Source organism: Macrotis lagotis, chromosome 1 (genome assembly GCF_037893015.1).
Source record: "Macrotis lagotis isolate mMagLag1 chromosome 1, bilby.v1.9.chrom.fasta, whole genome shotgun sequence".
Lineage (NCBI taxonomy): Eukaryota > Metazoa > Chordata > Mammalia > Peramelemorphia > Peramelidae > Macrotis > Macrotis lagotis.
Genome location: NC_133658.1, coordinates 278,295,309 through 278,312,299, shown reverse-complemented (window position 1 = coordinate 278,312,299; position 16,991 = coordinate 278,295,309). Strand labels below are relative to the sequence as shown.

At 40.3% G+C, this 16,991-nt stretch overlaps 1 protein-coding gene across 1 annotated transcript in view; it reads right to left on the bottom strand.

The window, feature by feature from the left end:
• Positions 1-1,039: 1,039 nt before the first annotated feature.
• Positions 1,040-16,991, bottom strand: part of ENTPD2 (ectonucleoside triphosphate diphosphohydrolase 2) — a 32,975-nt gene continuing 17,023 nt past the window's right edge. Inside the window, exons 4-9 of the mRNA XM_074210618.1 lie at positions 14,756-14,915; positions 13,840-14,067; positions 12,423-12,677; positions 11,810-11,929; positions 5,871-6,005; positions 1,040-5,382 (exon numbers count right to left, since the gene is read on the bottom strand). Of these exons, the coding sequence (XP_074066719.1) occupies positions 5,179-5,382; positions 5,871-6,005; positions 11,810-11,929; positions 12,423-12,677; positions 13,840-14,067; positions 14,756-14,915 (1,102 nt within the window). The 3' untranslated portion in view covers positions 1,040-5,178. The remainder of the gene's footprint in view (positions 5,383-5,870; positions 6,006-11,809; positions 11,930-12,422; positions 12,678-13,839; positions 14,068-14,755; positions 14,916-16,991) is intronic.

Genomic DNA, 16,991 nt, shown 5'->3' with positions numbered 1-16,991 from the left:
CCTTGGACAGGGAACTGCCGCCCCTAAGCGAGGGGCGCCCCAGTTCCGCGGCACACATACAACACGTATGCAACCTTGCCCAGACGCCCCATCCCAAGGCTGTCACACAGTCTAAGGAGCGGGCTCTTCTGCAGCCACTAGGGGGCAAGAATGTCCCGTTGGGTTTGTCATCCAACCCAAGTCTGTCCAACATTCATTAGATGGCCAGTGACTACTATGTAGGAGTCTGTGTTAGGGGCTGGAGGACCCCAGGACAAAATAAGGAACTTATATTCTACTGGGGAGGGGACAACATGTAAAAAATACATTACATGGAGTCCGAGTCTTAGAGCAGGACTTTGGGGACTCTAAAGCTGATGATAAATCACTTAGCCCCAATAACCTCACAGACTTATTGTGAGGATCAAAAAAGAGAACTTGTAAAGGGCTTTTTAAGCCTTAAAGAGCTGTATAAACATTAGCTATTATTAGTGGTATTATCGTTAGAAGAAAAAAAGAGAATTAACAATGAATCAGGAAAGGCTTCCAATAAAAGTGACCAATGACTTAAGCCATGATAACAGAATTGAGAAGGTCCCAAATTAACTATAAAGGATATTTGAAAAAAGATGCTATCTGAGAACTGATAAATGAAGTATCTATAGAATAATTTTACATGTATATATGAGTATATATATATATATATATATATTTACATGTATATGTATTAACTATGTCCCCATTCTATTAGGAGACATAATGATTTTCCCCCCAGATCTAAGATCCAACAAGCAAGCTGTGAGGCAAGGAGGTTAAATGACTGTGACCTTGGGCAAGTCACTTAACCTCATTGCCTCACAGCTTGCTTGTTGGGCATATATACATACATATATATATATATATGTATATATATATATACATATATATATATATATACACACACACACACCTTTTTTTGTATAATGGTAGCTTCTACAGAGGGGATGTGGAAGAAAAAAGGAAAAATAAATTTACTTGATAATTTTATTATATATTTGAAAGAAATAACAAATTATGCATAGCAGATTTTCAGTTTCATGTGCAACCATCTTTTTTATTGAACTATGTTATGGAAATGCTTGTTTTATTCCATAAATTAAAGATAAAATAAATTTTTAAAAGAAGTCCCTCTAATTAACCTCCTTCCCCCACTTTACAAAAGAAGAAAAGAAATGAATTGATTTGCCTAAAAGTCAGGATTTGAACAATGGTCTTATTTTAAATCTATTATTCCACTCTGCTATGTAAAATCACTAATTCCCCTTATTTACAAAAGATAAAAGGGACTGGCTTTGGACCAATGATTACCTTGGTAGATGAATGGCCTACTAACACTGAATGATGGTCAGCTGTTATCAGTGATCAAAGACAATTCTTAAAGACTTGTGATGGAAAATGCCTTTTACATCCAGAGAAAGAATTGTGGAATCTGAATGGAGATCAAAGCATACTATTTTTGCTTTTTAAAATTTGGTTTTTTATTGTTTTTTCCCTTGTGTTTTGATTCTTCTTTCCCAACATGACTAATAAGGAAACATGTTTAACATGATTGTACATGTATAACCTACATCAGATTGTATGCTGTTTGGGAGGAGGGAGGAAAAAGATGAAGGGATAAAAATTTGTAACTCAAAATCTTACAAAAATGAATGATGAAAACAATCTTTATTTGTAAGTGAAAAAAAAAGTTGCTTGGTGCTCTGAGAGGTCAAGTGCCTAGGGTCACTTGGCCACAGTCAGAGGTGCTCCCAGTAATAGGCTGCCTCTAGGATAAAAAGACTAATATGCAAAATACATTTGTTGCCCCCCTTACAATAAATTCAAGGTCCCAGTTACAACACCCTGAAGCTTTCTGTCATAGAACACAAGCTTGCTACAAAGCCCTGAGATCCCTCTCACAAGGTACTCCCCATTACAATTCCTGATGCCTCAGTTACCAGATTCGAAAATTCCCTAAGGCTAATGTTCCCAGTGCCTTTGTTTTCATACCCCCAATAAAATCCCAAGGGTCTCCTTTTAACATACTCTCAGTGTTCTGATACAATGTACTGTATCCCTTTACAATAGTTTTCCCATTGTTATACCCCCATACACCTTGTTATAATTTTCCCAGTAGGAGATACTGGGATGGCTAAACAGGAGGTATTTCTGGGGAGGGGTCTAATCTTATGCCTTCAACTATGAGAAGGGTGTAGCCCCAGACCTTCACAATGCAGGTCTCCTTGGCTTAGAAACACACTGTGGGGCTGGTCTTAGCCAGCTTTCCTGATTTGAGAATCATCATTATTGGTGGGGGTTCACTCTTGGGAGAGTCTGCCCCCTCCTCACTGCACCCACTCCCTCCCATCTCTGAAGGTCAGCCTGGCCAGACAGAAATAGCATCTGAGCTCATTTCCCAGAAATTGGGGGTGGGGGAGGGCTGGAACAGGACCAGAGTGTTTAAGATGAATCATTCCAATAGAGGGAGGGGGGAGAAGGGCCTAGCCTTGTCTAGTCAACTAGTTAGGGCTCATTGCTAGGAATCAATAAGGCTGTGGATTCTCAGGAAATCTATCCTAGTTAAAAAAAGCCTGGGGGGGTGGGGTGGGAAACATCCTTAGCTCTTGTCTCTTGCTCCAGCTGCAGATAGCCTTGTACATGCTTTAACTGCAAACCATGTCCTGTTCATCCATGCCCTGGAGTAGCAGAGAACATTTCTCTTTTCTAAAATTTGGGAAAACATAGTAGGGTTTGGGGCAGATGCCTTTTTTGTTGTTATTCACAGTCTCATACATTTATGCAGAGCTTCTACCTCCTTAAAGCTTTCCCAATCATGCAACCCCACCATCCCCTTCAATAGCCTAGGTAGGAATTACAATACCTGTTTCAAGGTCTAGGAAACTCGGGGTTCAGTCTCACAACCTTTGCCAGGAGCACAGAAACCACCCCAAGGGCCAGCTAGGCCGAAGGTGCTCTGGATCTTGATCATGGACTAAACTGCATTGCAGGGAACATATAGAGAGGTTTTTGACTGGGTGTAATCCTGGCTGGAGGAAGTGGACAGAGGGCTGTCTGCCCACAGTGCTGCAGAGACTTGGGTGTGTCCATCTCTTCATGGACTCAAAGGGGGAGAATACAAGGGATAGATAATTCATGTAGTAACACTGAAGACTGGCATGAATCCATATTTTTCTTTTAAATCCAATCCCTCTTAACATTAGTAGTTTGAAGTACCTTCTGAAAAGTAATCATTGACAAAAAGTGTCCCTATTTAAAGATAAAGGTGCCCTCCTTCCCCCCACCCCCTTCCTCAATCTGGTCTAAAGCAGAGCATCATCTATATATCATATCCAATCTCTCTGGGTGTTCTGGCTCCTCTCTCCCCTCCCTTTTGCATATCAGCCCTGAGTCACCAGTGACAACAGCTTCTCCTGCCTCCCCCTCTCCCTCCACCTCCAAGCCAGCCAAACATCTGCCGGTGAGGAGATTAAACTACAGAGACCAGGCCAATGTGCATTGCAGTCTCCTGCAGACTACCTAGAGATGGGAATTCCATGGCTCTCTCTCTCTACCTAGGGAAAACTAGAGATAGGCTGGAGCAGCAGTGTGTGCAGACGAAGAGAAAAAGCCTAGACTGGAAGGGAAACTCCTAATGGAGGGGATAAAATACTGGTACAGGTGACTAGGGAAGACTCCACACACACACAAACTACTTCCCCCATTCCCACAAATAGCTTCCCTTCTGCAAAGTCTTAATGCGTGTCTGTCTTCTGTCTGGGAAAGGTGATCTTGATTCTTAACTTTGGCAGAGGAATGATGGATTTGACACCCTTGGCCTTTCTACTTTTATATAACTTCCACTCCTTTAAAATCTAGCTCAGAATAATCTACTTTCTTGAAATGGATTTCTCCCTGAGGGTTTTCATAAGGGACATTCTCCACATATGACCCCACCCCTCTCTCATTCTTCTATTTGGCATTCTCCTTAGCACTCTTCTGGGATTGTAGACTATAGCTCTACAATGTGCATGTGGGCCAGGGATCAGCTAGGGACTTATCCCTGGGAGAAATGAGCCTCAGCACTGGCTAGTTATCCAGGATACATTTTATTACAAAGTTTTTTTTCCTCTTTTTTAATACAAGAGACAAATGCCAATGGCTCTTCCAAGGCAGGCACCAAGAAATCAGACAGCATGTCTCTCCCTCTATCTCTCTCTTCTCTCTCCTCCATCCACCCTCCTCCCTACCAAGTTACACAAGTACCACAGTGAGAACCATATGCATGTTGAACAGCTCTGGAGTTTGAAATTAGGACAGTGTTCTCCTGGATTTTTTTTCTCTTCCATTGAGCCTAATTTCTACTCCCCCATCCCCAAGACTATCCATTAGTCAAATCTTATCTGCCTCTCCAAAATACAGGACAGCTGCCCTCCACAGAGGGATGAGATCCATCCCCAACCCATTAGGGTAGGGTTACCTGAGTAGCTCAGTCATTATCCTCATTCCTGAATGCCAGCATCCACAGGAAGGAAAGGATCTGACTCAGTTAAGACAAAAATGGAGAAGGAGGACAGAAGGAACCTCAAATCCAAGCCAGAGTAACAGCTGGAGAACTGGGTTAAAGCCTAGGACCCTGCCTCTCCATGAAATACACATCAGATGTGGGACTTTGTATTAATTACCAAATCTGGTTCTTGGCTGTGTTTTCCTCAAAGTCTTAGTGGAAATCATATTACCCCAAGTCCAGGACATTGGTAGGCTATACTAATACAGGTTCATAGAAAGATATGTGGACCAAGGGGAACATTCTGGATTCCTGGGTCTTCAGCTCTGAAGACTTTAGGCTACATTTGGTGAGAATCATTGTCATCACTTGTGCCAGGCTCTAATTTTCATACAATATAAACTGTTCAATGAAGTGATCAGTATTGAGAAGAGATTTCCCCAAACTGAGGAAGGTGAACCCCAAATTACCTAAGTCATTCCTCTGTGCAAGTCTTTCCTTCCCTACATTCCATTTATAGAACCCCATCCCCACCCCCAAATGCCAGGATGAGGCAGTGAATTGTTCTTTCTGATAAAACCTACACTGGAAGGAGAGACAGTCCTGCTGCTTCTAGAATAATAGGAGAGGACAACTGTCCTGGCACTATAGAGAGGTCAAGACCTGACCCATCCTACTTAGATGGCACTCTGTGACTTGGAAGAGTGAGCAAAGCAAAAAAACATTATCAAGGCAACAAGAGTGACTATAATGAAAAACAGAATTAAGACTACCCAAGAACCATAGTCTGTGCCCTTGAAGAAACTCTGTTGATCAGGTGGAATCATGTTGGTCAGGTTCAGCATGTAACCCAATGCCCAGCCAATAGATGTGTCTCCAGCCTAGAGAAGAAGAATGAAGAAGCCACAATCAGTTCCCTGGGTCACTTAGTTCTTTGACACACACTCATGGGCCTCACTTAAAAGAGTGAATAAATACCCCTCCCCAATTCTAGCTTCTTTTTCTGCCCAAGTGTCTGGACATGTTTTCAGAGGGAGCCCAAGCCATAAACCCCCTTCTTCTAATTCCCCTTAGCCTGAGCAGTTGAAGATTCTAAGGGTCATAGTGGCATGAGGACTCCAGTGCTAATGAGTCAGAGAACACCAAGCTAGAGTCTACCTGGCAATGCCCAACCTGTAGCCACCCTCTCTCTCTCCCTCCCATCTTCCTCTCCTTTCTACCCTTTCTTGTTCCCTTCCCTTCCAACCTCTCCTCCCTCCTCATTTCCAACCTTTCCCTTCCACCCTCTCCTTCTCTTCTCCCACTCTCTCTCCTCTTTTCCCTTTCAGCCTTTCCTGCCCCCCCCCTCCCCCCGCAATGTAATGCATACCTTCTTCTGGAAGGCAATACTGGGGAAGGTATGATCATCAAATTTGTAGCCTTGAACAAGGAGCTGGTATACAAAGGTGGCACCAGCACAGTAATCTGCCAGGCGGGACTGCCGACTAGGGGCTCGCTCCAGCAGCTGGGATGGGCATAGAAAAAGTCTCAGCAGTGACATGATCCAGAGCCTGGACTCCTCATTCATACTCCTTTACCTAGCAAATATCCTATTTTAGAAAACCTTTCAGATTTTTCTTATCTAACATCCCCCTTTCCCCACCACCTCCACTGAGTCCCAGAGAAAGGACAGCAACTGCTTCCTAATACTTTTAATTAGATCATCGGTAGGTACAAAGCCCAGGTATCCTAATTTCTTTGTCTTTTTTTTTATATACTAAACCATAACCCACAAAGAAGACAGGCAGAATTCTGCCCAGGACTAAAGGAAGTCAGGGAACCTGCCCCTGGAGAGTTCAGACAGATGAACTTTGGGAGACCAATATATTAACATTTATTTGCTAGGCTTTTCTGCCTTCAAGCTGGAGTGAAGGAGAGAAGGGGCTTTGGTTGGAGTGCAAATTAGTATTTTAACCAAGAGGACGTTTGGATATACAAAAAAGACAAAAAAAGCAGTCACTAGGCAATTTTTTTTAATTGAAACTATCTTCTAAATGGTTTTTTCTTTTTCTTTCTTTTCTTTTATTATATAAATATTTTATTTGTTTTCTAATTATATACAATAGTAGTTTCTACCTATCATTTTTTTTGGAAAGGTTTTGAATTTTACGCTTTTTCCCCCACCTTCCCTTCCCTCCCCCCACCCCTCCTCACAGAAGGCACTCTAAAATCTTTTCATTGTTTCCATATTATGCATTGATCAAAATTGAATGTGTTGAGGGAAAAAAAAAACATATCTTTGAGGAAAAAAATAAAATATTAGAGATAGCAAAATTATATTCATTAGGCAATTTAAACAAAGATGGTTTGAAGTACTTTCAACTGAGCCAAAAGTCAAGAAGGATCTTTAACCCAATGCTATCTCAGTTTGGTTTCAATAATAATCAATTACAATTTAATTAACCACAAAATGTAGAGTAGGGTCAAAAAATTTTACCTCTAGGAGTAAGGAGATCTGGCTTTTTTCTAATTCTGGCTCTGATATTAATTTACTGTGTAGTATTAGGTTAAAAAAATTGCAGAATTGCGTGAATTGGAAAATGGCACTAGAGGCCAATCAGTCCCATCTATAACCTGAAATTTGAAAATCTTCAGGTCATTATAACTCTCTGAACTTCAGTCACCTTCTCTAAGAAGTAAACCCATATGTCTTTGCTTCCCTTTGTAAGACCCTTTAGAATAGTGTGAGTCAAAGTGCTAGCTAAAATCCGAATGAAACTAAAGATTTGTCAAACACCAACCCTGGATTTTCCTTCTGTACTCCTTCTACTCCTATTCATGTGCTGCTGAACAGAGCAGAAGGAAATCATGGGGCCATGCCAACAGAGTTTACTACAAATTTATATTATCTAATTCCAACTGGGTTTTCACCTCACCTCCTTCCTGATTCTCTATCCACCAATGCCTCACACAGACTGCTCCAAATTTTCCTTTCTTTCTCCTCCTTCCTATATCATCTACTCCCCCCCTCTCTCAACTAAAAAAAAAAAGACTTGAAAGCTTACTTTACTGAGAAAGTAAACACCATTCCAACCATTTACCATCAATTCCCTTTTCTCCTCTACATCTCAGAACCCCTCAACATCAGTCTTCATGCTCTCTTCCTTTGCTTTCTTCAGTATCTGACAAAGGGTGACCCTTCTCAATAAACCCAATCCCACTACATGTACATGTCCTCTCCAGCAAACCAATTTCACAATCATCTTTCATTAATCTTTGACTTCATCCTATCCAAAGTTTCCTTTATGACTTCCTACAAAAACATTTAAGCCTCTACTTTCCCAAAACAAGCAAACAAGTTTTTACCAGAACCTGGTTTTTGTTGAATCATTTCTGCGTCTGACCCTCCTGACCCCATATGGGCAACGTAGTTTGCCGTTGCTTTCTCCAGTTCATTTTACAGATGAAGAACTGAGGCAAACAGAGCTAAGTGACTTGCCCTGGATCACACAGCTAGTAAGTATCCAAGGTCAAATTTGAACTCAGGTCTTCCTGACTCCAGGGCCCAGTGTTCTATCTACATTTATGGCATAACCCAGCTGTCATTTACTGCCTCCCTTTCCCAATCAAACTTCAAGAAAAAGCTACTTGCACTCTTTGCTTGCATTCCTTTCACTCCCCTCTCAACCCTTTGCAATCTAACTGCCTCACCCAGTTGAAACTATTTATGGGACAGTGAAGAGAGTGCTGGGCCTGCAGTAAGGAAGACTTCATGAGTTCAAATCTGGCCCCAGACTTCTGGAAGCTGTGAGAACCTGGGCAGATATTCCAATATCTCTGCCAAGAAAACTCCAAAGGGGTCATGGAGAATTGATTGAACAACAACAACTCTATGTCCTCACTTAGTTCTCCAAAGATTTCTTAATTGATTGATAAATCTAATGATCTTTTCTCATATTTCATCCTTCTTGCTCTCTCTGAAGTATTTGACATGATTAACCACACTCCCCTACTGGATATTCTTTATTCTTTTGGGTTTCCTTCCCACTTGTTTGTCTCTCCTCAGAATTCCTTGTTGGTTCATCTTTTATAGCATATCTCCTGACTATAGAAGTATGCCAAAGCTCCATCCTGGGCTCTCTTCTACTCTCTCAGTTGTTACCTCATCATTCCCATGGATTTAAAGATCTTTTCTCTGAAGATGATTCTCAAATATGTAAATCCAGCCATGCTCTCTCATGAGAAAGATATCCTCCAACTGCTTATAGAATATTTAAAACTAGATATCCCATAGTTATATCAAACTCAAAATGTCCAAATGTTTCTGTCCAGGGCACACCTATCTCATCACCCAGTTCTATAAGTTTGACAATATCATTGACTACTTACTTTCCCTCACCTCACATATTCAAAGCTTTTCATTTCTACCTCTACAATATCTCTCAAAGCTATTCCTTTCTCAGAATTACATGAATGGATGCAAAGTAAAGTGAGAACATTGTATGTTGTCCAATTATGAATGACTTAGCAATTCTCAACAATACAATAATCCAGGACAATTCCAAAGGACTCATGATGAAAAATCCAGAGAAAGAACTGATGCACTCTGAATGTAGATTGAAGCGCATTTTCACTTTATTTTTTTCGTGTTTTTTTTTCTTTTGGTCTGTTTTTTCCCAATATGACTAATATGGAAATATGTCTTATATGATTGCACATATAAAAATCAATATCAAATTGCTTACTGACTTAGGAAGAGGGGAGGTGAAGGAAGAAGGGAGAAAATTTGAAATTTAAAAATTTTTTTAAATGAATGTTAAAATTTATCTTTACATGTATTTGGAAAAAATAAAATACTATTAAAAACTTACTGCTTTCTTTCTACACATCAGGCCATCACACTAGTTAACCTCCTCTTCTGGATTTCTATATTAGCTTACTAAAATGTCTTTCTTATCAAGTCTTTCTCCTCTCAGTTCTAACTTATTTACAGCTATAGAAGTGTTTTCCTAAAGTGAAATCTGACCATTTCACTCCCTAACTTAATAAACTCCAGTAGTCCCTATTGCCTCAAGCATCAAATATAAGCTTCTCTATTTAGTTTGTAAAGCTCCTCATGACCTGACCTCTTCCAATCTTATAATAATATACAGCATGTTTCAAAATTCTTAGGGCTGTCAAAGAGATTATGTGTATGTGTGGCTTATATGTGCTCATATCATACATAATCTCTTTTATGTGCTACAGCTTAATAACTAGCAGCAGAAACACTTTAAACTTACAAAGATAATATTTTAAAACTTATTTTAATATTTTTAATGTATGTAGTTTTATGAATTTTGAATGATCAATTTTTAATTATTTTAACAAGATAGGGCATTCAGCCCTGACACATATTCTATACTTGGTTTCTGCATGACACATTCTCAAAGCCAGAACAATGCTGTTTTTGCTTGGTCACCTTGGTTACCTGTTCTATATCCATTAGACTTCTCTCCAGGGAAGTTGCATCAGACCTGTCAAGTAGATATCAAGGCCTTGTTCTTTGAATGATCAGAAGGTTAGGATTGTAAATGCAGTCCTTACAGTCAAGGTAGTAGTAGTTGATGAAAGTATCAACCAGGTTTTTTTTTAAGGCTTTTGCAAGGCAATGGAGTTAAGTGGCTTGTCCAAGGCCACACAGCTAGGTAATTATTAAGTGCCTGAGGTTGGATTTGAACTCAGTTCCTCCTGACTCCAGGGCCGGTGTTCTATCCACTAAGCCACCTAGCTGCCCCTCAACCAGGTTTTACAATTGACTAGTGTGTATATATAGCAAGAGATGGTGATTATGTTAAATCTTAATAAGAAACATATCAATATTTTTAAAACAGAAATAAATAGAGTACCCCTGGGGTCAGGAAGACTCATCTTGAGTACAAATTTAGTCTCAGATACTCACTTTCCCTGTATGGGAAAGTCATTTAACCCTGTTTGCCTCTTCTACTCATCAGTAAAAGGAAATGGCAAACCACTTCTGTACCTTTATCAAGGAAATTCCAAATGGGGTCACAAAGAACGGAAAGGATTGAAAAAAAAATTTGTAAGTTTGTAGCAGCTGTATTTCTAAATTTCTTTTTTTGTTGTTTTTTTAGGTTTTTGCAAGGCAAATGGGGTTAAGTGGCTTGGCCAAGGCCACACAGCTAGGTCATTATTAAGTGTCTGAGATCAGATTTGAACCCAGGTACTCCTGACTCCAGGGCCGGTGCTTTATCTACTGCGCCACCTAGCTGCCCCAGCGCCACCTAGCTGCCCCTCTAAATTTCTTAATGTTAAAACTGCACTAAAACTTTTGGGTACCTCTGTATATTACTGTATATTACTCCCCTTCCTTTATTCCATGACCCTGCCTTTCTACCCTTTACACATATCTCTCCATTAATCTCATGGATTTTGCAATGGCTATTCCCTATGCCTGGCTAGCATTTCCCACTCATCTCCTTTTAGAATCACTGGTTTCCTTTAATTCTACTCAAATGGGGGCAGCTAGGTGGCGCTGGGGCAGCTAGGTAGCGCAGTAGATAAAGCACCGGCCCTGGAGTCAGGAGTACCTGGGTTCAAATCTGATCTCAGACACTTAATAATGACCTAGCTGTGTGGCCTTGGCCAAGCCACTTAACCCCATTTGCCTTGCAAAAACCTAAAAAAAAATAAAATTCTACTCAAATGACACTTTCTCCAAAAACCTAATGATCCTCCTCTCCCTAGTTATGAATATCTTTCCTCCAGGGACCCCTCTCTATTTATATTTTATTTATTTCTGTACAAACTGATTTTTACCTATTATCTCTTCAATGGAATATAAGATCCCAGAGAGGAGGGGTTCTTACATTTTTGTCAGCTTAAAGTCACCACTTAGCATAGCCTCTGACATAGAGGAGGTGTTTAACAAATTGCAGATAGACTAACTGAGAAAAGATGAAGCAATCAGGGAAACTCTGAGAGTCATCCAGTAAGAGAATGATCCTTCATTTCGTCTTCTGAGCTTCATCTTACAGGGGGATTCCATTCCTTCAATTGAGGGTTTTCTAGTATCTGGGCTGAACTAAGAACTTCTTGTTGGCTCTCATGTGAATGTGATAAAGGGCTGGGAGCAGGATGATGCATCAAAATATCAGGAATATGTTTCCCATTGGTGGGAATTCGATTCTAGACAAAATTGGATTGGGAAGTTGAAATGATTGACAGAAATGGGAATGATTTACAGGGATATGTTGCCAATACCCGGTCTGTGGCTAGAAGATCTACATACATCTTGGGCCCTCTGTGCAGATATAGAAGAGGCTTTACCTTTAGCCATGTCTCACGGCACAAAACCTTGGCTGAAGACCCCAACTCCCCTGGAGAGGTCACAGGCAGCTTCATCACATTCTGAAGGAAGTCCACAGTGTAGTAGAAAGCAGAGAAGGCCTAAGGCCAGGAAAGGATTCAGGGATAAGGATAAGGTTGCATATTTCTGGCAAGCATACAATTGATCCTCATCCTTCTGCCCTCAATTCTTATATCCATCCACTTCCAGTTCCTAGATTTCTGACTCCTATACTTTCAGTGACCCTTAGCTACAATGTCCAGGTTCACTATGTCCCTAGCCTCTGAGATTATCCTATATACCATCCTCATTCATTTTGGATCAGTCACCTTCAGAGCTATCTCTATGGGGGCAGATTTCATTCCCTTAGCTAAAGGGTTACCTAATGTCTGATCTGAATTAAGGGCTATTTGTTCGTTCCCATGGAGTATCAAAAATGGCACGGGTAGAGGAGTCAATATCTAGGATAAAGTCAAGAAGGGTAAACCACAGGCTTAACCCTGTGGGAAAGATGGGATTGAGCTGTAAAATGAATACTGGACTCCTAATGGTCCTATCCCATGCCCCAAAGTGAACTGATACCCCAAGACTCACAATGAAGTTCCCAGTCACAGGAGGCTGGAAAATGTCATTGAAGGAACATTGGGAGAAAGAGCAAGATGAGAAGTTGAAAAGATCTGACACAAGCTGATGGCAGAGGACAGGATCACCACTTCCAGAAAGGGTCACCTCGGTATTTTCATTATAGTCCTGAAATCTCTGGGCTGAAGTACAAGGTGATGTGTAGACATCCTTCAGGAGAATTTTTGTTGAATAGCCTCTAGGCCAGCACGGGTGTGTGCTATGTCTCTGGAATAGGGGAGATACAAAGGAATCAGGTTCAGAATTGCCTTCTACCATTAGGTATCCAGACTCCATTCTCTCCACTAGTAGGCCACCAGTGTTCCTAAGCTTAGCCTGCCTGGTCCCAGAAGAAACATCTACCTGATTAATCACTCTCCAACCTATATTTTTTATCATGTCTTCTCCCTACTGAAAAGCTTCTATTAAGTCCTCACTGACTGTAGGATCAAGTTTAAATTTCTCTACTTGGCATTCAAGATCTCCACATTTCTAAAATGACTGCTCTAATCCTACCATTTCCCCACATCCATCCTCCATTCAGCTAGGTCATATCATCACTAACCCCTATAAATATTAGATGTGCTTCTGCGTTTCATTCTTTTTTTAATACATTTTCCCCACTTGTTCCCCTCTCCACTGCTCATCTACATTCTATCCACCAATTCATTTAAGTATCTGTTCAAATATTATCTTGTTCATGAAGTCTTCTCTTACTGCTTTTCCCCAATTAACCTTTCCTATCTCTGAGTTTTTATAACACTCACCATACCCTGCCCTATTTTGATGTCTCTTAAATGACATAGTGAGAAGAAATAGATAGAATGATGTTCCTAGAATCAGAAAGACCTGAGTCTGAATCCAACCAAGCCTCAGATTCCAGCTACATGACTCTGAACAAGTCATTTAAATACATCCTGCCTCAGTTTCCTCATCTCTCAAGTGGGGACATTAATAATATATACTTCCCAGGGTTGTTGTAAAGCACTTTGCAAACCGTAAAATAAATGGTAGCAATGATGAGAAAGGAATGGACAAATGGCTCTTACCTCCCCAACCATTCTATGAATTTCAAGAGAACAAAGATTGCACCTTCTCTAATCTACTTAGTAAGGACTCTGGAGAATAAGGGAAGATTGCAGAAGTCATTATCTTCAGCTGACAGGGTAACAGAGGCAGGGAGACAGGAAGACAAGAACTAGCAGACCCACCTAAATAAGAAATGGTTACCAGGATCTGGCAGTTAAAAGAATAGCATTCTTGAAAAGAGGCCCTTTGTTGGCAAAATAGACAGTAGGTAGCAAAGGAAATAGCAGGTGGAATGAGGAGAGGACTTAGGCGAGGAATGGAGGTGTTAAGGGAACCTTCCCATAAATTGGGCTACCCATACCTGAAGCACACCAGCCAGCAACCTCTTAAGGATTTGATCTCTACCATAGCACAGGAAGCTGTGGGTGTAGACTCTGTAACTCTGGCCATAGAGCTGCAACTTGACCTCATTTGCAGAGTCCTCAATCCGTCTGGTTGTCTCAAAGGTGATCTGTGTGGATGCCCCACCTAAGTCCATGGCCCCCACTGTCCCCTGCTTTGGTTGGAACCACTCTCCTACCCAGTTATACTGCAAGGAAGGGTGAAGAGAGAGGGAGAAGGTGGAGGAGGAGAAGGAGAAAAGAGAAACAATTTAATGTGTTTATTAACCACTTTTTATATATCAAAGACATTAATCTCTCTGGTCTACAACCCTCCTCCCCCAAAGGGTTTCCAGACCCGAATCATGAAAGAAGCACTGATGTCTTAGGGGGATGAGTTTCTTATGAAATGAACAAGGAATTCAGTGATAGGACCAGATGCCACCAAAGGATCTAGCAGCCTATATACCCATGGGAAGTCCCAACAGTCAAAGATGCTTTTGAGTGGAGCATCTAGGTGGCACAGCGGATAGAGCATCTGCCCCGGAATCAGGAGTACCTGAGTTCAAATCCGGCCTCAGACACTTAATAACTACTTAGCAGTGTGGCCTTGGGCAAGCCACTTAATCCCACTACCTTGCAAAAACAAAAACAAACCTGAAAATGTTTTTGAGTTCCCAATTGGCAGCTGACCTACGGTTATGGTCAGGGGCCAGTAAATATAGGGTATAGAAATAGAGAGATGGGTTAAGGTCCTACCAGTTGGCAATGAAGGTCGGGGGGGTGGACCACTTTGTCCCTGTATATCCTGGGACAAATGGGACATTGTTCACTTGGTGGCAAGAGGGTATGTGAAAATAGCAGCCTCAGAAAAGGTGGGCAAACAGCAAAACCCACCTTGATGAAATTCTCCAAGAGATAATTGGCAGTGACCCAGCCAAAGACTCCCTCATCCTGGCCAGTCAGAATCCGAGCCCCTCGGAAATCAAAGGGGTATTGGGTTAACGTCTCAGTCACTGATGAAAGGACCTTGTCTGAAGCAGTAGGACTGGTCAGGCTACAGGAAATATAGAAACCCTTTAATGTATTTTACTGTTCTTCTTAATGATCTTATCAAGCCTCACACTTCTAAGATTGGCTAATATGACATAAAAGGGAAATGATAAATTTTGAAGGGGATATGGAAAAATTGAGCTATCAGGGGTGGCTAGATGGCACAGTGGATAGAGCACCAGCCCTGGAGTCAAGAGTACCTAAGTTCAAATCTGATCCCAGACACTTAATAATTACCAAGCCGTGTGGCCTTGGGCAAAGCCACTTAACCCCATTGCCTTGCAAAAAAAAAAACAAAACCTAAAAAAGATTGAACTATCAATGTAGTATTAGTGGAGTTATGAACTGATCCAATCATTTTTGAGAGCAATTTGGAACTATGCCCAAAGGGTTATAAAATTGCACATATTCTTTGACTCAATAGTACCACTACTAGGTACTTTGTGATATCCCAAAGAGACTTAAAAAAAAAGAAAAGAAAAGGACCTATATGTACAAAATATTTATAATGATTCTTTTTTGTAGTGGCAAAGAATTGGAAATTGAGGAGATGCCCATCAATTGAGGAATGGTTGAACAAGTTATGGTATATGGGAGAAAATACTATTGTGCTATAAGAAATGATGAGGAAAAAAAAGAAATGATAAGTAGGTTACTTTCAGAAAGACCTGGGAAAATTTATATCAACTTATGCAAAATAAAATGAGCAGAACCAGGAGAACATTGTTCACAGTAACAGCAAGATTGTAAGGATGATCAACTGTAAATGACTTAACTACTCTCAGCTATATAATGGTACAGGACAATTCTGAAGGTCTTATGATGAAAAGTGCTATACACTTTCAGAGAAAGAACTGACAGAGTATGAATGTATCTCGAAGTACTTTTTAAACTCTATTTTTCTTCAGTGACTTTTTTGAGGGATCTGTTTTATTTTGCAACATGACTAATATAGAAGTATGTTTTGTATGACTGCACATGTATAATCTATACAAAATCATTTTCCTTCTCAAGGTGAGGAAAGGGTAGAAGGGAAAATTTAGAAGACAAAATTTTAAAACAGATGTTAATTGTTTTCCCTGTAATTGGAGAAAAACAAACATTTTAAAAATTGAAATTGGATTCAAAGGACTGATGTTTCTAAATCAATTCTCTTACTTTCTACTTGTGTGATTTTGGGCAAGATAAATAACATTCTGGGCTTCAGCTTCCTTCTCTATAAAATGAGGGGGAATGAACAAGAGTAGGAGTTCTCATTCTTTTTTTGTATTATAGATCTTCAAAAGCCCCCAAAATGGAAAGGATAATGTCTTTAATGTTTTTAAATAATTAAAGGAAATGTTAAATTTCAGTTGGAGGTTAATGAAAATAAAGATGTAGTTTCTTTCTCATTCAAGTTCATGGATCCCCAGAAAATATCCACAGACCTATTCAGAAGTCCATGGATCCTATACCAAGAATCTCATAATCTAGAGGACTTCCAATGGTCTTTGAATGGTGAAAAGAATGTTGGATTTGGAGTCAGAGGACCTGTTATGTATTAACTGTGTTATTCTGAGCAAGTTATATAATTTCTTTGAGTCTCAGTTTCCTCATCTATAAATAATCTCTATGATCTCTCCCAATTCTAAATCTATCATCTTTGACTTTATGAATGTAAATAATTACTAGGTAATGAAAATTCAGGGCAAGGATTTTCTTTCTCCAGAAACCCAGGACAATTTTTTTTTAATTTAGCATCATTTTTTTCAAATTACATGTAGAAATAGCTATTAACATGCATTTTGTTCTTTTTCTTTTCTATAAGGCAATGAGGTTAAATGATATGACCAAGGTCACACAGCTAAGTAAGAATTAAGTGTGTATCTGAGATTAGATCTGAACTCAGGTCCTCTTGTCTCCAGGTCCAGTGCTCTATCCACTGTGCCACCTAACTGCCCCATCAATATGCATTATTTTTAGGTTTTTGCAAGGCAAACGGGGTTAAGTGGCTTGCCCAAGGCCACACGGCTAGGTAATTATTAAGTGTCTGAGACCGGATTTGAACTCAGGTACTCCTGACTCCAGGGCCAGTGCTTTA